The 26,601-nt window shown below is 31.7% G+C and overlaps 1 protein-coding gene across 2 annotated transcripts; it reads left to right on the forward strand.

Moving 5' to 3' along the window:
- On the forward strand, nt 1-26,541 carry LOC123891263 (MADS-box protein SOC1-like). 2 transcript variants are annotated; one of them, XM_045941102.1, is made up of 9 exons: nt 1-306; nt 594-659; nt 843-1,029; nt 16,311-16,392; nt 24,365-24,426; nt 24,524-24,623; nt 24,718-24,759; nt 26,129-26,170; nt 26,263-26,541. In XM_045941102.1, the coding sequence occupies exons 3-9, from the start codon at nt 848-850 to the stop codon at nt 26,383-26,385; spliced, it is 633 nt and encodes a 210-aa protein (XP_045797058.1). In that variant the 5' UTR covers nt 1-306; nt 594-659; nt 843-847; the 3' UTR covers nt 26,386-26,541. The 2 variants fall into 2 exon arrangements, with proteins under 2 accessions (XP_045797058.1, XP_045797057.1); XM_045941101.1 differs by having other exon boundaries at nt 597-659.
- Nucleotides 26,542-26,601: the final 60 nt, after the last annotated feature.

Below are 26,601 nucleotides of genomic sequence, written 5' to 3' on the forward strand. Positions count from 1 at the left end.
CATTTTAGCATAAAAATAGTTTCTTAAAATGGTGGGGCTGAATGAAACTAAAGGCCTGATAGGCGGTTGAATAAGGAAAGCTAAGTCTGTGTCTGCCCTGCTCTTGTTTTTCTCTCTTTTTGGGTGCTTCTTTCTTATATCTTCCTTTCAACTCTTATTAATTGCTTCTCTTTCTTCCCTTTACTATTCACAATCATAGATTTCTCAGATTTTTTCCAATTTTGTTTAAATCACCAAACCCTTTTGTTTTCCTTACTCATAACCACTACTACTTGAGAGAGTTGCTTTTCTTCTTTCTTGCTGCTGGTAAGAATCAATTATTTCATTGGTAGTACTTAGATCCTTTATTGTGAAGGAAAATATTTTCAACTACTTTTGATAATAATCTATGTTCTTGATTTTGTTTTGCTTTTGTTTTAATTAAACTTCATATCTTACTCATTCAAAAAGTCAGGTGTATTTAGTTCAAAATCGAACTAAATACATCTGACGTTTTGAATATTTTTACTTATATTTCATTCTGAAAGGAGAAGTGTACTAATTTCTTGTTTCAAATTGTTGTTGACTTTCCATAATTATTTTCTGGTGTTTTTCAGCTTTATTTTGGATTTGGAAGACTCAATTTTGGTGCAAATCTGTACCATATCAGTAACCAGAAGGTTAGTATTTGAGGTTAAAATTAATCTTGTTTAGCTAGGATTCATTTTATTACTCATTCTTAATATTATTATTTTTTAAGCAAATTCTTAATAGTTTTAATTTCTGTTTTTTTTTTATTTATTTTTTATAATGTTTTTTACATTTTTATTTTTCTTCTGGGTTGGTGATGATTTTGATTGCAGAGAAAATGGTGAGAGGAAAAACTCAAATGAAACGTATTGAGAATGCAACAAGTAGGCAGGTGACATTCTCAAAGCGGCGTAATGGTTTGCTGAAGAAAGCCTTTGAACTATCTATTCTTTGTGATGCTGAAGTTGCTCTTATCATTTTTTCTCCAAGAGGAAAACTTTATGAGTTTTCTAGCTCCTGGTAAGTATTTAATAAATTAAAGACCCTAAATTATTTTCTTTTATTAATTTTCTCTGATAAATATTAATTGTTGCATTATACTATATATATATATATATATAGTTAGTGTTTGTTATTAGGACATATATGCATCTTCTTAATTAACATACATGATGTATATAATTTCATGCACTCATATACATACATGGAGAGGGAGAGGGAGAGGGAGAGGGAGAGAGAGAGAAAGAGATTTAAGTATTGTCAAGATATTTATCATAATAACTACAAAAATTACAGTGGTTGATTTGATTGTTTATTTAATGTTATGATTTGACCCTTTTTCTGTAACCTCAAAAGCACAATGGGGGTGAGTCACAGCAGATAAATATGCTATGGAGGCTACAAGGGGATGAAAAGTCATGATTTGGTGAAATCCTTAATATTAATGTTTCAATAAGAAAAAATATTTATATTATATTATATTATATTATTAAAACGAGAATAAACTTTACCCTAGTCCATAAACTACAATCAAAGTTTTTATCAGTACTATGCAGGATCATGGTTTTTGTTTTATTTGAAAGAATTGACTTAATATAATAACCTTAGATCAATATCAATAGATACAAGTTATAGCATATTGTAATATTAGAGAATATATGGGAACGGTGTACCTGGAATGGCAGCGGATCAATCCTTTCGTTAATTGAATTTGAGAGAGTAAGAGAGTTGAGACGGTGCTTCTACCTCTCACTGATGAGTCCTTATGCGTGTTATGTTTTTCAGTGTATCTAGTTTAATGGGACGGCTAGAATATATACTCATCAGTGGAGGCAGGGACCTCTCAATAGGCTGACTAGAAAGAACGGTCCAACCCATCACGGCCCGTTCAACATTAAGCCTTATATTAAACATGACATATAATTGTATTTGATATTATACACTTTTAATTATATTTTAAATAAATAATTAAAGTAAATCCAAAATATCCAACAATCTCCCACTTAGATTACTTTAATTAGTCTTTAAAATATAACATAAGAATAGTGGTAGAAATTTATCAAATATAATAAAACATGTCATCTAAAGTATAAGAAACACAAGATATAAACAGTGCAGAAATTGAATCCGATAGGGCAAACAAAATCATACACCATACACCTTGAATTTCACATATGATAATCTAAAGTATAAGAAACATAAGATTTAAACAGTGCAGAAATTGAATCCGATAGGGCAAACAAAATCATACATGCTAAACCTCAAATTTCACATAGAATAATATGGATTAACTTTACAAAATTAAGAATTTGTAATCCAATAAAGGTCCATGCATCTGAAATGCTACAACAAACTCCCACTAACCCAAAATATAGAAGACTTAATCAAATATATATAAGTCTGTTGTTAGTGGTTCTGCCAATGAGTTTTCTTGATTTTATAAAAGTCATAGAATATCCACATAGGTCAAGTAATTACTAGCTTATAGGGATAGCCTATTAAGAGAATAATTACTTTTAGTCAAAATCAATAAATGTTCTACAATGTTTGACATTCAATTAATCCAAATTTTAGCAAAAAATTTTGACTATGAAAGTCCATAAAGAAATGGGAGACCGGAGAATCTCCAATTGGATTAACACAGACACTTAGTTCAAAGAAAAATAAGATATGGATTAATATGGCCACAAGAATGTCAATAATGAACAAATTATGATTATGCAATTCATAAGTACTTTAAGAACACAATATCATACTCGATAGGAGTATTGATATTATACGTAGTACTTACTATTTATGACCTTATAGAATGTGTAGTGTTGGTAAAAGAGAAGCACAATATATTTGCATGCTAAGAGATAATTGTGCATTTTCCAACAAATTGACTTAAGCATCTAATTATGATGCTTACCGAGATTAAAGAGTTGATATATATCTCAGTATAGTAGAATGAGACTGAAATTTAAAGTCTCTTAAGATATGCCATATTTTATTAAGCGCGCAAAAGTATATGGCAAGAGTGAGATTATAACTTTAAGTTTTGTGTTTATATCATTGTGTACATATTTTCATTGATCTCACATATATGAACAAGAGTGAAATTTTTATTTGAGCTCATAGTATATAATATTATGTACACACTCCCACTGATCCCACATATATAAACAAGAATGAGTGGAATTTTCTTTAGTGTTTTCATTAGTGATCACTAATATACAAATATTATGATATGTAATATTTAACAGTGGGATACTTATTTGCTAGTGCAAAATTTTCTATATATATGTGGTTATATAATTTTATTTTATTTCAATACTAGAGTGTCACAAACTCAACCACATTTTTGCACATGAATATAACAAAATTACTAACACAAGTGGTAACTCAATAATAATATAAAATCCAATATATACAAAACTTTTCAATGGCAGATTTTTATGAGTGTTGGATTTCATGGTTAACCACATATTCTGCATTTAGAATTAAGGAGATTGCTAATTTTTACTTAACAATTTATAATATAAATCTCCTTATAACAAATAAAATTCTCAAAAGAATTTTTATATATAAAGTAGCTATCATATAAAGAGTATGATGAACATATATAAAAGGTTTATCATCATATGAGTGAGATTAAGTCTCTAGTATTATAAAATAGGATATGAGACTGTATATATAAAAAGTTTTAATAAATCACTCATAAAACTCAAATGCTACAATTATAGACACACACATTTGAGAAATAGTTTGGTTACACGCAGCGGAAATACACGAGACTTACATTTTATTATTATTGAGGGTATATGAGAAAATAGTCATTAACTTCCATAAGTGTTGAAAAATAACAATAGTTTGAAATATGTCAAATATAGTGAAAATAGAAAAAAATTGAATATCTCAAATGTACACTTTAAAACCATTTAAAATAATGACATAAAATAAATAGAATTTTTGTTGGTAGAGTTGTTAAGCATTTGAGATTTTGACATATTGCTTTTTCAAAATGAGTTTACAAAAATATAGAATGATATGGAAGTATATAATAATTTATGAGAAAAGACTATAATTAATATCCTCAATATAAGTCTCTACAGTAGTTTTATGTCTAGAATTATGAAACAAATAAATATATTTGTTTCTTAGCTATAGTTAATTTGCATGTAGAAATTTCCTCACTTGACAAATAATGGTTTTTAAAATGGTTAGATATTTTTCTCACACCAAGGAAAGATGATCATGTTAAGCAATGTCATACCGATAGGGTATGTCCATTACGTCACACAATACATAGTGAGGATTCTCCCACTTGATAGAGAATGATAGTTGAATTAAAAGTTTGAAAATATTTTAAATAAATATTCAACTATTTCTCTATCACATGAAGATCGTGTTGAGTGACGTCACACCGATAGAGTTATGTCCGCCACTTAACAAAATCTAGGGATAGATGGCAATCCAATTTTTATTTTTATTTTTAAATAAAGTTTAAATAATTCATTGATTAAAATTAGGATAATATTGGATTGCAAAATTAAGATAGTAGCTACATGCGCTATAATATATTTAGTGAAATTTCTTACTTATTGTAATATCATTAAAGGGTATTAAGGATAGTAAGTAAGAACTATAGCATTTCAATGTACGGTTTTTATGTCACAACATTTTAATAGTGACAGAGTATTTGAAATATAAGTATATAAAATTAAAGTACATTGAGTAATAACGAATATTATATTAACAACAACACACCGATAGGGTATAATTTTTGTCAGTATACTTTGCATAATTGTATCCACGATAGGTGAGATTACAATTATACAAATCATTAATGTTTATGCTTAAAAAGAATATGATAAAATAATATCATGCATAAACAATCTATTTAATTTACTCAATTTTAGTCATATTCAAGTAATAGAAAAAATGCTTAAAAGTATTTTAAATTAGCACATCATAAATATGAATTTAGAATTTATATACGAAAGAATATGATAGCAAGAGTTATTATTTAAAATAAAAGTGTGTAAAATAGCTTTGTATTTTATCCAGAATAGAACTCTTAGAATAAGGTTTTAAATACTCCCACTATAACTTTAAATATAAATTGAAAATGAAGTATTATTGTAAGAAAACAGTATATAATAATTACAGAGTTCTATTTAGAATTTTCTGGAAAAAGAATTCCACTTTTATATACATAATTGCACAACATAAGAGAAAGAAGAAATAAATTTCTTCATATATGCAATAACAATTAATGAATCACAAGAGGTTAAAGAATTTGATTAAATTGTGACTAACCTCATAGAGTGTGACATTCATCCTTGTCTTTAGAGTCATTGGCTTTTGATGATTTGGCGAGAATATCATTTAATAACATCATATCAGAATATCCATGCATAAAGAATAAACCATTATAAAAGAAATGCATGAGACTCTAATTATAAGTCAATGTGATTTATATAAATATTTCGTTACAAGGATGATAATAGTTTTAAAATAGCCTCAATTTCAATAAACTTGTTTTGATTATATTTTAATTGATAAACAACAATGAGGCGTATAAATTTTAATTTATACTTAGAATTTTAGCATAAAAAATGCAAGATTGCATCATTGAATAAAATAAAATACATAGTTTAATATTAACTTGATCCAAATATTGAATTGCGACAAGACACTTAATTAACATAACTAGAAAGTTTTTAATATTTGTCAGAAAATTAAGGACAAGTGTCTAAATTTATGTTTGTCGCGAAAGAATTGTTCAGCTTTAAATATTTGAATCTTTATTCTAAAATAATATCAATGGAAGAATTTAATTAATAGAGTAAATATACAATTGTCCAGAATAGAACTCTCAAAATAATTTGATTTTAAATACTCCCAAAATAGTTTTTTAATTTTAAATGGAGTTAATTAACAAGAAATAAGAGATTAAAGAGTTCTAAATTTCAAAATTATTCCGGACAATAGTTTATTTTATATATATAATTGCACACTTTATATTTTCACGACAGGAATATATATATAATATATATGAAGAATTTTCTCCTTATATGCAATTATATAATTCAAGCCACATAATTAAATTTGCACTGACCTCATAGAGTGTGACTTTGATCCTTATAAGTAGAGTCACTAAGCTTTAATGACTTTAGCCAGATTCCATGAAGTCTTTTACGACTTCGTCTCAAGCGGTTCATAAAACAAATAAAGAAAAAACCGTTATATCAAGTCAGGAAACTCTATTTTAATAAATTAATACAAGCATGTTGCAATTTAATTTGTCTTAAGAATTTACAAGTGGACATAACAATAAGGCAACATAGAATATTAGAATTGATATTGATTTTTAAGTGCAAGAATATAAAATATTAGGTGTCTGAATTAATAAAATTGAGTCTAAAATAATTTTACACTTGTAACACTTAAAATAAAATCTGCATCGATGTTACTGATTTAAACATTTTTACACCGAAATTTTAGACTCATATTGAGAATATATTATGTAAAATAGTGTACAATTCTCAAATTTAATAAACACCAACATATATGAAATCATAATTTTATTCCATAAATTAAAATAAATTATCAAAATTAAGTTTATGGAATAAATTTAATTCCTTATTGACAACGTAAATAGGAAGATTGAGGTATATAATGAAGTCAAGGAATAATCACACACAAAACGGTCAGAATTGAGTATATATATGATCTCAAAATAATTTATTCTCAAAACAATATCTCCATTTATCAAGAGTTTCCAAAATCGTACCAAAATAATTAAAATAATTGAATAAAATTAATTGGTCATAAAGGGAAGATTTTGGAGAGAGGAATAAGCACGCGCCACACGTGCTACTGCCCGTGAGTGGGTTTGCAATAAATAAAATTAAACCATATTTGCTTCTTCTACACCCGGAAAAATGAAACGGGTCGCAATTGACCCGCGGTTAGACCCGGTTCGTTCTTACTCAATACGCAGAATCAGACAATGATCTATATTGAATTTTATTCGTCATTGAATTTTATAAAGATGTCCGGTGTTAATTTTAAGAATTATCAATCCAAAAGCAGACTGAAAATTAGGGTTCATGTGAAACAAGGATTGAAACTTTGCTTTCTCATGTTCTGTGCCAAACAAAAGTTTATTTTTTTTATTTTTTTTTTCCAATATAGAAATCCCACAACATATATAAGAATAACCCCTGAAACAATTTTCGATTTTAGGAGTGTTGACAATACAGAGAGAAAATTGCTTTGTTTACCTTAAACCCGCGATGGAAAACAAAATAATCACAAAGATTTCAGAATTTTATTAAATCGTATCATTCTCACGAAGGGGAGTATAAGTAAAACAAAAGAGAACATAACCCCTCCAGAGGAAACCGAAGTTATGGCTTGATCGTATCAATCGATGGACATAATCAAGAATACGTTACTTTCTTTTATAAAGGTTAAAAACACGTTGTTCTTGGGATAATTGACACATGAATTTCAACCAATTTTCACAGTACCAAATTACTTAGATCAAGCAGCATAGTATGAAATTGTGTGTAACGAGATTAGCCATGTCATATAGAGATGATTCAATTCATACGATTCAAAACAATAGCCATAAAATGTATCTAAGCGACTCTGATACCAATTGAAAGAATTTTATTATTATAATAACCTTAGATCAATAGATACAAGTTATAGCATATTGTAATATTAGAGAATACATGGGAACGGTGTGACAGCGGATCAATCCTTTCGTTAATTGAATTTGAGAGAGTAAGAGAGTTGAGACGGTGCTTCTACCTCTCACTGATAGTCCTTATGTGTGTTATGTTTTTCAGTGTATCTAGCTTAATGGGACGGCTAGAATATATACTCATCAGTGGAGGCAGGACCTCTCAATAGGCTGACTAGAAAGAACGGCCCAACCCATCACGGCCCGTTCAACATTAAGCCTTATATTAAACATGACATATAATTGTATTTGATATTATACACTTTTAATTATATTTTAAATAAATAATTAAAGTAAATCCAAAATATCCAACATTATTGACTCAACAATTTTGTCTCTAAAATTGAAACACGTTTATATCAATTGAAGCCGTATCAGTTACATTTAATTATCGATGAAATTTTTAGCAAATTTTTTTTTATAGATAAACGAAATGACAAAATCATTATAAATTCACACACAAATAAGGGAGCTGAAGTTTGACATCTTCAGTGGAGTTTAAACCTAAATCTTCCAACCATTTATTTTAACTCTTAGTTCAAACTAATTGAGCTCCAAGCTAAAATGTTAACTCTATTATTGAATTATCACTATTAATTAGATGATATTAAATGCCCGACTTTAACTATTCAATATAACTGTGTTTTAGACCTGCATTGAATATTATGACCATTTGCTTGCTTTTGCTTTTTGAACTTAAGTAGAAGCATATTTAGTGGATATATAGGATAAGGGCATTTGCAGGCTTAAACTCTTTATTAGGGTGGGCCGTGGGGTTAAGGGTTTTTACGTTAGCATTGAGTCAAGGGGGTGGGCTTTCCCATCCTAATATTACTCATTACATTATATAAGCAATAATAGTAAAAATACTATATATTAGTGAAAATAAGTTGTACTTGTTTTCTTGAGTAATGGGTTATATATAGTATCATATGTACATAAACAATGACAAAATGTTCATGAGAGACATTGAAGAAAGGGTTTTACATTAGTGTATCCTCCTTGTACCAGCATCTTCCTAACTAACCTTGTAAATTAGAGGTTTTTTTTTTTTATATATTTTTTCATTTTAATCATAGTATTAATATGAAAGATTTAGTATATATCAATATGAGTGTAATGTGAGTGGTGCAGCCTTAACTACTTTCAAAACATATGTAATATGAAAAGCATAACTATCTCTAGATATATATATATATATATCATTTCTTTTACTATCCCTCTTTTTTACTAATTGAGTTTCATTTTAAGTACAATTGAAATTAATTATTTTCTTTTTATAATATGTATGGTTTTTGAACATGACTGATATAAGTGTGGGTAGTCCTTAAAGCACAATTAGCGTACGTAGTGGCCTCTTGCCGTTTAGTTAAGGAGTAAACTTGTAAAGTGCATTTGGGTTGCGAGGAAGTCTTACTTGCGCACAAACATAAATAGAAAATATTTAGGCACACTCACATAAATAAGTAAAATTAATAGAAAAATAATTTAGTCACATCATTTTATTTATTTCTCTTTATTTTTTTTTTCATTATTGTGTGTGTGCCTAACACCTCTAATTTATGGTTGTGCCTAAGTAAGTATTTCCCGTTAAAGTCTTACTTGTACTCTCTATAAAATTGTATACTTAAATACACTTCTCTATAAAATTGTATGCTTAAATACACTTTTCGTTTCTTCATTTTATGTAAAACAGGATTTTTCCCCACCCTTTCTAATATGAGATTTTAGTCTCCTTGTTCCACAAGTTTTAGGTTATTTCCCACAATTTAATTTGGAGTTTGGACCTTATCTTTTATTAATGACGTTAAATTACATTTCATGATGTGACGTTGTTATTTTGGCCCAAAAATAGTGGATGTCAGACAAATAGGTTCAATGAAATTGGAAAAGAGAGAGAGGTTGGTTCAAGATTTGTGGTCTAAATTAACAATGTCATGTTATCAAATGTAATTATTAATGAAAATAACACGTCATATTTTGGTTTTTTTTTTTTTGCATAAGTTCGATATTCTCTATTAAATTCAGAGATACAAAATAGAGAAATATAAAGACGGCTAGGGTTCAATAGAATTTCATTAACATTGCATAACTTATGAAAATAAGGGTTACAATGTGAATATATAGCAAACTTAAAATTATTAGACTAGAAACATAAAGGCCCAATGATATAAGTCCAAACTAATATCTAACACTTCCCCTCAAATTCACGATGCATCAACATGAAGCATCGAGAGTTTGTCAAACAAAAAAATAAACGAGGAACATACTTAATACTTTAAAATATAAACTCAACATTTTATTTCTAATACTACCCCTCCAGCTAAAGCTCGCTAAGTTTTAAGTTTATTACAAAAATTAACGTCAAACATAACCTAAACCAACTAATATCATAACCAATAACAACAATCAACAGCCAAAAGATCAGGTGAACCATATGAGAGAGTAAGAAACATCCAAAAGAGAAAACCATCCGATAGAAGAACCAAACTGAAGAATCAATCAACAGAGAAAAATGCAATCAAACAAAAGAATCAATAGGGAGAAGTGCAATCAATCAGAAGAATAAATAGGGAGAAGTGCAATGCAATTAGAAGAATCAATAAGGAGTAGTGCAATAGGGAAAAGTGCAATGCAATCAAAAGAATCAACGAGGAGAAGTGCAATCAATTAAAAGAAATGAATTGAAGCACAACATTGCCAATTTTGCTTGGGCAGAGGAGGTGGCGATCACTCCACCCAGGGACGGATCCAGGAATTTATAAAACGGGGGGCCGGAATAATTAAATATACTCAATAAAAAATACACCACATTGTTTGTAAAAAAAAAAAAACACCACATTGTTCTTAAAAAAAAAATACGTCACATTGTTTATCTAAATCGTACATGTCATTCCTCCATATCATAAAATAATCGCACGCTTGTAGCAGTTGAAACAGAAAGAGTCAATATCAAACGAATTAAACGATCAATCAAAGGATATGTCAAGTTCTTCCTTATTTTCACCAATTCTCAACAGAGCTTAGATATTGTTGATAGAATTTTTAATTCAAAATAAAAAGGAACATCAAGTTCATCGTATTGAACTTGTAGTTTAAAATGAAATTTCTATTATTCAGTAAAATCATCGGGATAAAATTTCATAAACAACTTATAAATTTTATCCGTATTAAATGATTTGAATGATCTTTTGGATACAAAGATGTACTCAAAGCAATTAATTCCACCATATTATCACTGCAAAATTATGTCCAAATGGATTTAGTAGTGAAAGGAAGAAAGACACAACGGGATTTTAGATCCAGATCAAAGAGCTTGGCCTCCACTGATAGTAGAAATCTTAGACTCGGTGGAAGGGTAGGTCAAAACTCAAAACTCTTCTTTTCAATAAATTTAATATATTATGTACAAAAAAAAAATTAATATGTTAAGAATTAAAAAAAAAACTTTAGTTTTCCTAATGTATAGCATTAATTAGTTTTTAAAAAAAAGATAAGAGTATTTGACAAATGATATAATTGACAAATCATACTCTTAAACCACCAAATGGACAAATAAATATGAACGCTAAATCCAACGTAAATGGACACTTAAAAAACACGGAGGTATGTTGTATGAGACGTATGCACAATTTATCACTCACATGTGTTTTTGTGCGTGTTATCTTAGAGTTGGATTTGTTTTCTAACATAAATGATGTATGTTAGTTACCAAAAAAAAATAAAAAATGATGTGTGTTAAATAAAATCTCAAAGTAAAGTATAAAGGAGATAAAAGTTCAAATATAATAAATATGACTGAATGCTTGAAGCATAGCACGACATCGTTTTGCTTTTACGTTGCATGCTTGTTTTCAGTGATCCCTATCCACTTGCTACAAAGCTTCGTTTTCTCTCACCCTACTGTTTCGGCTTGTATAGACTTTTGATCCTGACATTTTTTGGCTGAATTTGATCAATACTTTGGATATTATAATATCGATCCTGACTTTATTTGCATGGCTAAAATTCAAATTGTTTACAAAGATAATCACATCACATCAATTTTAAAATAGAATCCGAACCCGTCCATTCTAACTTAAATTCATGTCTTAAGATTTAAGATAAACAATTCAGTTTTTTATTTTTCTATTTTGGTTCTTTCTGAAATGCGACACGATTATTCTTTTTTACATAACACATCCAAACACCGAAAAAAAACTCGTCAAAATAACAATATCTTTATAAGAAAGTAAAATTTCATTATTTTGTCTCTCTCTCTCATATTTCATGCTCCAAGGGTCTGCTTAAAACCATACAGAGCCTTATATCGTCTATACACCATATTGTCATTCCCTTTAATTTCAAATCCAGCGAAACCGTTTTTATCGTTGGATTTGTTTTTTTTTTTTAAGGGGCTAATTTAACTTCAATTTTTTTTTTCAAATCCAGCGACAAAAACGGTTTCTTGTGTAGTGGACCATTTAGAAAAGCTAACTTGACATCTAAATGGTAGATAGTGACCATTTCTTACTGGAGGCTAGTTCCATTACTAACATCGGAGTTTCAATTCTTGCAACTAGAGCAAATACCTCATTATAATCAACACCAAAAATCTATTACTAGTAAGCAACGTTGCCTTATGTTTTGAAATAGTCTGGGTTCTACTTCACATTAAAAATCCATTTCACATCAATGGTTTTCTTCTTATTTGGTAATTCTACTAATTCCCAAGTGTGATTTTTCTCAATTGATTGGAGTTCATCAATCATGCATCTTTGTAATCAATAGGCTCAACATCAACTATTAATGCAAAGTGAATGAGATCATACCTTTATCATTCACTGCATTATGCATTATCTGGTACTATCTAACAATCATTGAACTTATTTGGAGCCTGTCTAGCTCTTTGAGGTCTAACATGTGTCTCAGTCACTTCTGCTTCATTTTCATTCACTTTATTGTCACTTCCTTCTTCTGATTCACCACTTGAATCAGGATATATGTAGTTGAACTTGATTTCACTCGTCTAGCTCTTTAAGGTCTCACATGTGTCTCAGTCACTTCTGCTTCATTTTCATTCACCTCATTGTCACTTCCTTCTTCTGATTCACCACTTGAATCATGATATATGTAGTTGTACTTGATTTCACTTCTATATACTTGCGAGTCTTGCTACTTCAAACTTTCTGATTAATTCACAATCACACCTTTACTGATATGTACCTTATGAGTTATAGGGTTGTAAAGCTTATAAGCACTAGTTGGATGATAACTTATAAGTACCATAATCTTATACTTTTCATCAACCTTACTCCTTCTAGCATCTGTTACATGTTTGTTGAAAAATGAACCAAAAACCTTTAAATGTCTCACTGAAATTCTGTTCTCGGCAGGACAAATGTCTTACACGATGTCTGGGACAACTGTGTAGATTGTCAGATGTCTCAGACAATTGGTTAAACAACTGGATCGTAGGATCAACTTAATAATACTGAAGTACAATACTGAAACAATAAACGACACAAGTAATTATTTACCCAATTCGGTGAAAACCGTACCAACTATGGAGGATACCAATCCAAGAAAGAAAAGTCACTACTCTGAATTAATACTTAGTCTTACAACGCATACCAAAACCTATTGATATGTATGGCTTTTCTTAATCCTAATATTTTTCTACCTAAGAGCTTACTCCCCCTAGATATGAGTCACTGCCCACTTTCCGCTCACCACTAATCACAAGTGATGGTACTTCTTCTTCATTGTTTACAAATAAGGTTGAATAATTCAACAACAATACCAACCTAGTAATTAAATACTTAACGCCTTTAAGCTTTAATCACCGGTTGTAATCCTTGTGCAGTGGGCACACGGTCTTTGACTCACAATCTTCAGTTATTGCTTGTGTTTGAAAGCGTATGCTTGAGTCTCTATTTATAGTCATGCTCCTTCTCTTGATTATAGATTGCTTGAGATGCACGCTAATAGGGATTTTAGTTTTAAAACAAACTTTTGCTTCAAACTTGTTTCATAAGATAAAAGATTCAAGTTAATCTTTTTGCATCTCCTTTTGATTATAGAGATCGTGAGATGCAAGCTCATATGATTCAGTTTTAAAACAAACTTTATTTCAAAACTTAATTCATAAGATAAAAGATTTAATCTTATCCTTTCTCAAAGTTAGTTATGATCCCCAATCATATCTAACACATAGGTTCGATAACAAACTTTATTAACTTACCATTAAACAGCTGGTCATCGTAACTTCACGCGCATGTAACATACTTTGGAGAGAATCGCGCGCATTGGATAGCTTTAAGCTCTTCAGCCTGATGTACTGGGGCAAGATGTCCTACACCATTTTTTTGGACATCATGTTAAACATGTTGCGCGTTCACGTTCTTTGCCTTTTAATAAGATGTTTGACACATCTTATTCAACATGTTGCACCTGCACATATTGTTCTTACACAAGTTGTTTTAGCTTTATAATGCAGCCAACTCATAAGAACTACAATCTCCGCCTTTGAAAAATTATGGCTAAAACAACAACTTACTAGATGTGCACTCTTCAGAATCGCGCGCATTGGATAGCTTTAATTTTAGCTTAATGGTTCAACTCTTTGTCTTGAATCTGTGTTCTTCAATTTCTTCTAGTCTTCTTTGCTCTTCAGATTTTTGTGTCTCTTCAATGTTCAAGAACTCTCTCCTGTTCTCTCTTCAGTGATGGATTGTTTGTAATTTATGATTTTTCAATGTATAGGACAGTTTTAGTCTTGTCTCTATTTTTTATTTTTACTCTTTCAGTGTATGAGACAGTCTTGGTCTTGTCTTCACACAATCCATGAACCATAGCCTTGTAGCAGCAGAAGTACTTAATCAGAGTGATCAAGGCAAAAAGTGGTTTAGACACACACACAGATTCTAAAGCATGTATAATGCTTCTAATTCATCCATTTATCCAACCTACCTATTATTACTATTAATATATTATCCTTTTTTACCATAATTTGGCAAAGGTAAAATACGGTTTTGATTAATAAGGGAAAGCATACAAAAGGTAAGCATATATCAATGTTTGCTTACATCAAGATGGGAACTTTTAAGTGTAGGATGTTCTGGAAACATGTTTAAGACATGTGGAAGGACATTAGGCATTACAGACCAAAATTAAACAAAAAGAGAAAAAAAAAAATGGATTATAATGTTTTTCTTATGCTTATTTAGTTCTGTCGTTCAGTCTTCTCCACCTTCTTCTTTGTTTCTAGCTTCTTCCTCTCTTCTTTCTTCAGTTTCTTGAGTCATGGACTTGATGAGATTGTCCACGTGGATTTTCCTCTTTGTGCTAGTCCTGATGGTTTCACCCAGTGCCTTGGAGACTTCTATAAGTTCAGCCAGTATATTATCTTTGGTGGCTTGAGGCACATACCCAGATGTTCCAGACACTTTCTTCTTTTTGGTTATCACAATGTCTGGGACATGTTTACCCACAAGCACTTTCCTCTTTGAGATACATCTTATCCCAGTCATGTGTTTAGAGCATCCACTGTCAAAGTACCAATCTTCCTTTGAGGGAATTTTGATAGGAGTATGAGCCAGTAAGTTTGAAGTTGTAGATTTGGCCTTCCATACTTTCTTCATATGTCCAGTTCTTTCACAGCAATCACATCTCTTAGATGTTTCTTTGTTGCTTCTTTTGATCAAGTCTCTTTATGATTTTCTCTTGTTGTTCTATCACTTTTCATGAATGTTCAAACTTCATGTTTAGGTGTTTATGAGCTTCGACCAATTCTTCATATAAGATATCTTCATTACTTATTTCATTATTAGTTTCACATTTACTAGTGAATGCATTATTGGTTGTCTCTCCTTCATCTTCATCTTCAGAATCTGACAATGTGATTGTCATTCCCTTTTTCTGTTTCTTGAGATAGTTGGGACATTCTGGTCTGATGTGTCCAAATCATTCACACTCGAAACACCTTATACATTTGTCTTGGTCAGAACTGTCATCATCTTTGACTTTACTCTGAAGCTTGATGTTGGACATCTTGTCTGGGACATTTGTCCTCCATCTTGCTTGAAGTTTGCTCAAAGATTTGTTGAATTTTTGCTAATGAGAGTTATGGCTTTTGATAGATCATCATTATTAAGGCTTTCCTCATATACAAAAGCCATGTTCTTGTGTTTCTTCTCAGTTCTATCATCAAGAGCCATTTTAAAAACCGGACTGGACCGACCGATTCAACCCCGAGAATTGGACCAAGCACCGGTCCGGGCAGCTACGCAGAACCGCTAGTCTGAAGAACCGGTGTAAAAATACCATAGTTTTTATCAAATCAGCAAAATTAACTATGATCCTTAATTTGTGTCTTTTGCTAAATTGACTTATATTTTGAGAAAAAGAGAGTACTAAAATAGCAAATTTTGTATGCAAGAACCACACTGATTATGTTTTTTTTTTGTTGATTTATTTTTCTTTTTTAAATAAAATACTTAAAAAAGTATTTTGATAAAAAAAAATAGTACTTTTTATATATTTTGATCTTTGATTAATTGTAATATTGTCTTTAATGTAACAGCATGCAGGACACAATTGAACGCTACCGCAGGAATACCAGGAGTGCTCAACCAATTCAAAGATCAGATGAACAAAACATGCAGGTAATTATTCTTTTAACACCCCCCATATTTTTCATTGTTTCAGCATTCCTATTCAATGAAATAGTATTAGAATAATTATTATGTTATGTATGATGATATATCCAGTGGATCCTCAAATGCTTTATAGTATATGATTACATGCAATTTACACATGCTTTTTCTTTGCCCATAATTTTATTTTCCATGTGGTTTTGGAAGAAAAAAAAATGCATTCCTTTGTGGTCCCTTTTAAGCCCTAACTATTCATTCAATTTCAGCCCACCTATAACTATAAGTGACTCAAATCTAGTGCTTGAGTGAAAATTCACGCAACTTAACTTGGGAATTTATAAAATCTCAATCTTTCCTTTATTTTTTTATTTTGTATTTTAAAGTTGGTATCCAGCTCAAGAATCGACTAATTCGAGGGACATGATCAATCTCACCGTCAATTAGCAAGAGATCCATTTAGACTGTGTTTGGTTGCAAAGAGAAAAAAGTGAGGAGAGTAAGAGTGTGAAAAGAGAGAAAGATAGGAAAAATAGAGTAAATTTAATGTATTGATTAGAAATAGAAGAGAAAGAGATGTGTTTAATTTGTATAAAGACAAAAGTATTGTTATGTATACTAATATCATTTATTTATAATTTCTTATTAAAATTAAGGCAAAATTACATATTTAGTCTCTTAATTTCAATTACTTTAGTCCTCTTTTTTTTAGCATTTTAGTCTTTTTTTTTCCTTTTCATGTTTGGATATGAATCTCAAACTTCAAAATTTATAGTTTTATTTCTTTGTTCGCTTTCAATCATAAATATATCTTATACCGTAAAAGAAAATAATAAATTTGAAGCTTGAAAAGAAAAAGATGTAAAAAAAAAGATAAAAGACTAAATCGTTACCTGAAATTAAGGTAAAAGACTAAAATTAATTTCAATTTTTTATTTTAGTCTAATTACTATAAATTTAGCTGATGACTTGATTAAAATAAATAATTATTAAATTAAAGTATTGATTTTTTGATGAATAAATTAAAGTATTGATGTTGATTTAAGAAAAAGCTACATAAAACCAACCATTATTGTTTCTCTCTTCTCAAGTTCTCTTCAAATCAGCCCAAAAATGTCTCTCTCTCCCTCTCCTTCTTACACTCTCGTATTTCTATCAAACCAAACAAGTTGTTAAAGTTGATGTTTTTGTTCTGGATTGAGATAAGAAGTGTTATTAATAATTCGAAATAAAACATTTCCGTTTTTTTGACAAAAATATATTCCTATAATCACATATTTTTTGGTAAATTAATAGCATCTAGACTTTAAAGTAGGGACAAACATCCCAACTTAGTTGGTATTCCTATCACTCTATGTCCTCCACTTATAGCTCATATTATTAATAAAAAGAAAATAAAAATATATACAAAAATTAGGGACATAGACCTAACCCAGTGCGTTCACACAAAAGCGTGTAGAACAATAAAATATACCAACTTCTTGTTAATCCTAAAAGGTAAAATAGAAGTCCTAGATAATCGAGGCGAATGGATCGACCGTTAACAAGGACACTAGCCACATACTCACACTACTCCATGCGGCAAGCAACAAGCGGTGATGCTTTTTCAAGCAATACAGTCTAAAATCAATGGATGATACATATATTGAAATATCAACCTCTGGCGAAACAAATCTTGTTGGACATCTAAAGCAACGCATAACCATTCGAAAGCCAGATCGAGAGATGGTCGATCAACGAAGCTGAGCACCACGAACGCCAGAGACGCCAAAATAATCATCGAACCCTTTAGTGCGACCAACGACACTACCGCCAACACGGCGTATCTACGCACCTAGTCCTTTCAAACATTATCGGGTCGAGGCAGGACTTGATGAATCTGGAACGTGAATGATTTCCGACAGAGCAAAGCAGCAGACAGAGATGAACTACCCCAATAGTTTAAAAATTAACAGCAAAGGTATTGAGATCAAACCAGAAAACACCTTATGTGTCCTCTCGTCTTGTATTGTCAAATAGTAGCAGCAACAGCCATGGTGAACGGTTTTGGATAATCAATCGAAAGAGCTCCAAGTTATTAATAATTTGAAATTAAAGAAATATAGAACTTAGGTTTTAATTTTTCATAAACAACTTAGAGTTTCTACATGAAAAATTAGCTGTAAGATACGTCTGTTACAACTTTTATTAAAACAATTATTTTTGAAGCAATTCATCATTTTGTTAGAACCTTTTTAAAATAAAGTTTTAAAATGATGACTTCAAATGAGAAATTAGTTTTTTAGCTCTAAAGGTGCGAAATTTATTACAAGTATTTCAAAAATGTTTTAAAATGAGAAGCTACTTGGAGTAGTGTATTTTAAAAATCATTTTTAGACATCTTTTAAAATAATGTGATTTTTACTTTGTCAAAATCTTTAATAAAGAATACACAATGTTATTGATAAAAAAAAAATATTACACAATGTTTTTTACAAGAAAAACATTATAAAATGTTAAAATTTGTTAGAAATAATATAAAACTATTGATGTGGCTCTATCCTAACAACGTAAGTTTTTGGTTTGACATGGTATCAAAGCCTCTATGACTAAGTGGTCTAGAGTTCGATCCTCGCTCCCCTCACTTTCTAATTAAAAAGTGGAATTTAAGCATATGGTAGGTGGGCTTATGCATTATCCACGCTTCAAGCCCAACTGGGCTCTTGCGTGACGGGGCGTGTTAGAAATAATATAAAACCATTTATGTGGCCCTATCCTAACAGCTTAAGCTTTTTGGATAATCGGTTATTTGACAAAATTCTCTTTTAATTTGTATCAAATGAGTTGGAAATATCTTCTATTATTTTGAATAAATTCTCATCAAAATCCTTTTTACAAATATAAACTTAAAATAACTCTTATTAATCTATATAACAAATGGGTCCTTAATTATAAAAAGTGTAGAACATATCTAAAAATGGATATTAATAAGGAAGGTCCAAGAAATGATTCTTGAGTTATCTACATGAATTGTACTTGACATTTGCTTTGGAGCAGAGTTTTTTAGAACAACAATTGGTATATGAAAAGAGTATATATAGATCGAGCTCAAATGTATAATGAACTATTCATAGGACGATTTGTTTGGTGCAAGAGATAAATTTATACTTAATGGCCTTGGTTAATGAGCCTCACACTAACAATAAAAAATAACTACGTATAAATGTTACTATTTACTATCTAATACTTACAACACTCACCTTCGCGAGAGAATGGATTGAACATGTACTTAAACCCCAAAGTACAAGGTTCGATTCCTACGGAAGACAAAAACTCACTAGAGAGGGGGGTGGAGAAGATCGTGAGGTGGCAGTGCCGAGACCTACTAAGATGGGGCCCTGGGTTGCTACAAAAAAAGGAGCTCAAGTGGTAGTGAGAATTGATTGAACATGTACTTGAACCCCATGGTACATTGGTTCGATTCCCACGGAAGGCAAAAACTTCACTAGAGATGGGGGTGAAGAAGATCGTAAGGTGGCAGTGCCGAGACCGCCTAAGATGGGGGCCTGGGCTGTTACACCCATCAACTTGTTGTGGCAAGTGTGAGTTAAGGCTCACATTGCTTAGAAAAGTAGAGGTTGAACACTTAATAAGTGAGAGGACCCATAAGCCTAACACCTTAAGTTTTGAGTTGAAGTGTGGTGTACAACTCGCTTGTGAAGTTGTTCTTATGCTCAATATGGATGATCCCCCTGGCTGCCCCCTCGTGACGACCCAACAGTGGTATCAAAGTCGATGGTTCGATGAAGGGTTCGACCAGCTCCTTGTATCGAAAGTCTTCCTGACAAAGGTGGTCAGGCAGCGGGTCCCGTTGAACAGTGTGACTAACGGCGGTACAAGTGTATGGATGAAATAAAGCTTCTGCTTGAGAGGGGGCATAATGAATTGGAGGAATCACACTTGAGGGAGAGATTGTTGTGGCAAGTGTGAGTTAAGTCCCACATTGCTTAGAAAAGTGGAGGTTGAACACTTTATGAGTGAGAGGACCCATAAACCTAACACCTTAAGGTTTTGGGCTAAAGTGTGGTGTCTAACTCACTTGTAGAGTTGTTCTTAAACCCAATGTGGATGATTCGTTGGCTGCCCCCTCGTGACCACCCAACATAACTAACGTTATAATCATCCTATTATGGACAACGTTTGAAAGGCAATAAAGCACTTGAATCCACATATGTGGTCCAAAGTAGTTTCAATAATGTTATCTCACTTCATAGTAATGCTTGACTATAGATACTTTAAGAATAATGCCCTTATTTTTAATGGGATCTTACGATTAAGACACTTAATACTCCATGAAAGTTTTGCTTGGCTCGTGAGGTGTATGGGAGGTTGTGGAGAAAGGCTATGATGACCCTCAAGTGTGATTTCATTCAATTAATTATGTTGACCCTCCAGCGTAAGCTTTTTCACCTGCTTACAATTGCACATCCGTTATTGTACTCAGCGGGATACACCATATGATCACCCTTCTTCGAACCATAAACTCTGCAATTATTGAGCCATGAAGGGAGTCTGGGTGATCATCCACATTGGGTCATGAGTAACCAAAAAGTGAGAGACACACGACATTTTTACTTAAAACCTTAAGACATGGAGTTTTTCTGTCCTCAAACTTATATGCTGCTCAACCTTCAATTTTACAAACAATGTCGAATTTTCAACCTCACGCTTGCTACATAACACACTTAAACTTGTGGAGAAAAGAATATGGTGGAAAGGATGCCTTCAATCGATCATCCAAATCAATTGTGTGAAGGTTGTCTCTTTAGAAAACATGAGAAAGAAGAGAAGATTTTAAGTATATGAACACTCAAGATCAAGTTGCATATATTTTCACAAAGCCACTTCATCTGGAGTTTTCACATACTTAAGCTCCACTTCTTTCTCGGCAACACATTCTCTTGTGAAAATTGTGAAAAATACGTTCAAGTGAGTTTTAATTAGAAAGCTCCTTTGGTAAAAAAACAAATTAGGAATGTCCTGAAAATGATTACTGAGTTATCTATTTGAACCTATAAATATACACCCTTACTTGACATTTGTTATCTAGCATATTTTTAATTTTCTATTACAAATATATCCTTTCCTCTATCGGTCTTGTGTGAAATGGGATGTTTTGGATGCATTTTACTTGCTTTGCATTTTAGATTTTTTGAATTAGAGTAGGTTAGAATTTACTAAATTAATTATGTTGTTGATGTTGCACTTTATTAAGGGTTCTCTCTCTTGTTATTTTTATTGTTGTTTGCTTTATTTTCTTTTTCTCTTGTCAGGTATTATACCTTTAGATTTTTTTGACAAAGTTTTTGTTAAGAGTCTCACATCGGTTGAGAGATGGCCTGACTAAGTGTTTATATACTAGAGACAATCCTCATCTTACAAGGCGAATGCTGAGTTTCCTGAGTTATTCTTAGTCAAGTTTTGGTCTATAGTCTGTCTTGTGTTACATTTCTTCCAAAAATTTCCTTAGACAAATGGATAGCATGTTGCTATTGCAACTTATGAATTTTGAAAAAGATGTCCTAGTTTTGAATTAGCTCAGTCTCCTCCATACTGTAAACCAATGAATTTTGGCTTGGATTATTGGTAAAGCCTTGAAAAGAAATTTCCAAAAAGAGCAATGCTAGGAACACACCCTTGGACACACTCTCTTTCAAAAAAAAAAAAAAACACCCTTGGACACACTCTCTTTAACACACTTCAATCTATTGGGCCACATAAGCTAATTATTTTAAACCTTTTCCTGTTGACCGGTTAAAGAGGTTATTCTATTTTATTACTATTTTTTTTATAATTTTCTTACAATTATTGATCACTTTCTCTCCGCCTATGGGATTAAAGAGGTTATTCTATTGTTGTTTGTGACGTTTTGAATTATGCAAGTAGCAATTATGTGATTATCGACTATGGGATTATTGATTTGTTGGAAGAGAGAACAAAATAAATTAATCAGCAGCAATGGGTGTGTGACCAGCGTGCTGCCGGCCGGACGATAGCTGACGGTGACGATATGGTTGTAACTCTCCGATGGTTGGCTTTGTGTGGACTGAAGGGAATGGGATGATACTCGAGATCTGGACGCTTTCATGATGTCCTGTGATGAACGACACTGTGTACTCTCCTCAAGCTCCTCTTCATTTTCTGAAATTTTTTAGCCATCATCATTGAATCCAAAGAACCCATTTACGGTACATCAAATTGAAAGGAAATATTAAACCTTTACGAAAAAGCCATATGCAAATAAAGGGTACCCAGATGATAGCCCTTTCATGGGTTCAAATTCAAAGCAATTGAGAATGAAAGAAATTGTAAGTAAAAAATAATGTTTGTTCCTAACAAGTTCTCTTATGGAATTATTGGAACGAAACAGATGGTGGTGGGAGGTTGAAATGAACGGGAAGAACAAAAATGACCAAGAAGATGAAAAGTTTTTTTTATTCAAATAATAATATAAAAAAAAAAACAAATGGTTCAATATGAAACCGGTAGCAAGTTAATGGATAGAAAAAGTGAATGATGTGGCTTATTGCTATTGGAGTGTGTTAGATGAGTGTGCTAGAAGGGTGTGTCCCTAGGATTGCTCTTTCGAGCAAACATGCTATTGATATGTCTCCAACATGAACTTTCCAGTAAGAAGCCCTGAAAAGAAATTTCCTTCTAATTCTCCAACAACTTCCAACTTCTAGTTCTCCTTTCTCAACATGTCTAGTTCTCCAACTTCTTGACATTTTAACAATCTCCGTCTCAAGTGAGTACCAATCTCTGTTGTCAATAGCGGCCGCTACAATCGGTATAGCAGCGCAGCGCGACAAAATGGAGGTCACCGAGTCACCCCAAGGCGCTACGGCCATCCAAGGTGTAGCAGCCGATATTTATGTGAAGCGGGCGCTATAGCGCGTCGCGAGTTGCAGGAGTAGCAGTTTCGTAGCACCGCTTTTAATTGAACAACAAAACGACGATTTTGCCCTTAATTTTTAAACGTTTTAGAGAATAATTGTGAAATTTCGTTAATCCCTAATTCTTTATCTTGTTGTTACGCATCTTTCTCTCCATTCCTCATTGCCGTTTTGTGTTTGGAGACAAACAAAGACACGTAAAATTTCATCGTTCTTCTTTCTCTGCTTCTTTGTTTCATTTTAATGACGCTTGAATTTATATTTGATGTTTAGAACTAAGTACTTAAGTCTTTTGCTTGTTTATTACTTTCCTTGAATTTTATATTTTGTTTAAGACTTGTTTTTTATTGGTATTTTGGATTTTGGAATACTACTACTATGTGTAGTAAGTATTTGGATGATTGGTATTTTAATTATGTAAGGGACCTATGCTACTTTTATTAGTATATGTATTTTGATGATTGATTGATAGTTTGATATTTATTATGTAATTTTTATTTTTAATGTCCGCGCCGTGTCGCTTAAATAGCGCCCGTGATTCCCCGCATTACTGCGTCGCGTCAATTTTGTGTTGTCCGCGTCGCGTCAATTTTCCGCTTTGACAACATAGGTACCAATTTTGGGTCACGAGAGTAGTCTAAAACACAATAGATCTCCAAATTTGGTCGAGAGTAACAATCAGGGGCGATTCCACCACCCAGCAAGCCTGGACACTTGCTCAGGCTCTCCCAAAAATTTTGGTATTTTTAGGGGTGAGTTTAGGACAAAACTGATACTTTTTGTTCAAAACTGAGATTTTTCAGTGTAAAATTGAGATTTTGTCCGGACTTTATAATTTCTTTGGCTCTACCACCAATAACAATATAAGTGGTAATGTGATACTTCTTAGTTCTTAGTTAGGCTTGACACTCCAACACTTCTATACATTTAAAATTTGTTCATGCGACATACAAATTTTTTGTTGGTATTCCATTTATTTCTATTTGCTTTTTGTAATCTCTTATGATAAAGATTTATTAAAATCCTAAAGGCTGATATTTATATGGCAGAATATGAAGCAGGAAACAGCAAGTTTGATGAAGAAGATTGAACTTCTTGAAGCTTCGAAACGGTTCAACATCTTGAATTTCTACTCATCTTAACAAAAAATTTAAATAAATTGACAACAAAATAATATATTGCATGTTTACTATATATTCATCCTTCAGGAAACTCATGGGAGAAGGTTTGGGGTCATGCACCATGGAAGAGCTACAACAGATAGAACAACAGTTGGAAAAGAGTGTCAGCGTTGTTCGAGCAAGAAAGGTTAGCTTAACAAATCCATTGAATTTGTGACATGTAAATATGTAATATTTTCAAGTTAGATAATAAATTTGAATCCCAACTTTCTATTTTTCAGAATCAGGTTTACAAGAATCAAATTGAGCAACTAAAAGAAAAGGTATGTTGTTCATATTCACAATGTGATAATAAACTAGCACAATCATGAATTCCTAACTTATGTATGCATATGCAAGCTGAATTTATGTATGTGTTTATTTACGTATACACATGTACGTGAAACAAGTTCACTGATTCATTAAATAGCAGAGGTTGAACACGTTATAAGTGAGAGGATTCATAAACCTATTGTCTTAAGGTTTTGGGTTAAAGTGTGATGTTCAATTCACTTGTAAAGTAAGCAACCCTAAAACTGAGAAATTGCATAAAATACTTAGAAATTGGTATTCCCAATTATTATTCTATTGATTTGTCTAAATGGGTTGCCCCAAAGTTTGGAAATTTAGCTTAATAATGATCTGGGTGGTGTTTTATTATTCTGTGTATTTAGTCAAAATGTTCTGCGTATTTATGCGCAAAAGAAAATTGGGATGTTGTGATGTAGGAATTGTGCGCAAAAGAAAGTTGTAGTTTTAGCTAACTAAAATTGTATGTGCAAAATCTACTGCGCTTCTGCCTTGTCTTTTCCTCTTCCTTGTTTTGAGTTTTTAGTCTCCTGTGATAGTTCTTCTGGTGTAATTGTTTAGCTATGAGTAGTTTAGATGTAAGAAAAACACTGGTGGTTTTGTTTTGTGTGTGGTGGATGAAAGATTGGGTTGTTGTTTGGAGGAGGTGATTGGTGGTTTTTTTGGTTTGTGATGATGATGATGATGATTGGTTGAGAGAAGGGCGCAGAATAACAGTTGTGTTATAGGGTTGATGTTTTTTCCTTGCAATTCTGCTTCTTTCTCAACTTTGGTTCTAAGTTCTCTCAATTTTTTCTCTCTGCAGAATTTTTAGTCTGCCTCCTTTTTCCTCTCAATCAGCCCCCTTTCATTCTCATTTTTTGGCTTTGATCTATATCAAGGAAATAAGGGTTTAATTGTATAATATGATGTCTTAATGCTGTCATTTAATATCTTAATTTTGCATCATTTAATTTCAGAGACGAGGAAAATGACCTGATTGTATAATAGGAGGTCTTAATGGTGTCATTTTTTGGCTTTAATTCATATGTGACTCATTTATATTATGACTCATGTTTTGCTGGTTTTTTCTTATTCGACTCATGCTAGCAAAAAAAAAATGCGTTAAAATTGTGCCCAGGCTCCAATATAATCCTGGCTCCGCCACTGGGTGTAACTGGGATGATGTAGTGTAACTAGCAGAAATCCTGAAACTATTGTGCTATGATTCAGAATCTATATACAGAGCCATGATAAAAATGCCTTATGTTGATCTGTTTCTTTTATTTTATTTATTGAAAAGGAAAAGGAAAAGAAAAAATAGAAAGATATTCTTACTTCTATGTTTTGAATAACAATATTCAGGAAAAAGCCCTACTTGCTGAAAATTCCAGGCTCTCTAAGCAGGTAAAAATAAACTATAGTCACTACTATATTAAATATTTTTATTTTATAAGTTCTTTAGTTATAATGAAAATCTAACATGCATTGGTGTGCAGCCACAACCACAGCCAGAACCAGCAGCAAAGGATCATCAGAGAGAAAATCAACCTTATGCTGAAAGCAGTCCAAGCTCAGATGTGGTGACTGAATTGTTCATTGGACTACATAGGTCTAATTGAAGATAATTTAGTTATATAGTGTATGTTTGTTTTTATATTTCATGCATCTAAATCAACACTTTCAACTAAGCAACAAAATTCTTCCTTTATTGCATTGGAATTTGTTGAACTTAAGAACTTACATACATATCCTTTCCATAATCCTTTGTGTTTACATATATGCGAAATTATAAAGTCTCTAATGTATGTATTGATCAAAGTGATGCACCGGCTATA

The sequence above is a fragment of the Trifolium pratense genome, linkage group LG6, assembly GCF_020283565.1.
Source record: "Trifolium pratense cultivar HEN17-A07 linkage group LG6, ARS_RC_1.1, whole genome shotgun sequence".
Taxonomy (NCBI): Eukaryota; Viridiplantae; Streptophyta; class Magnoliopsida; order Fabales; family Fabaceae; genus Trifolium; species Trifolium pratense.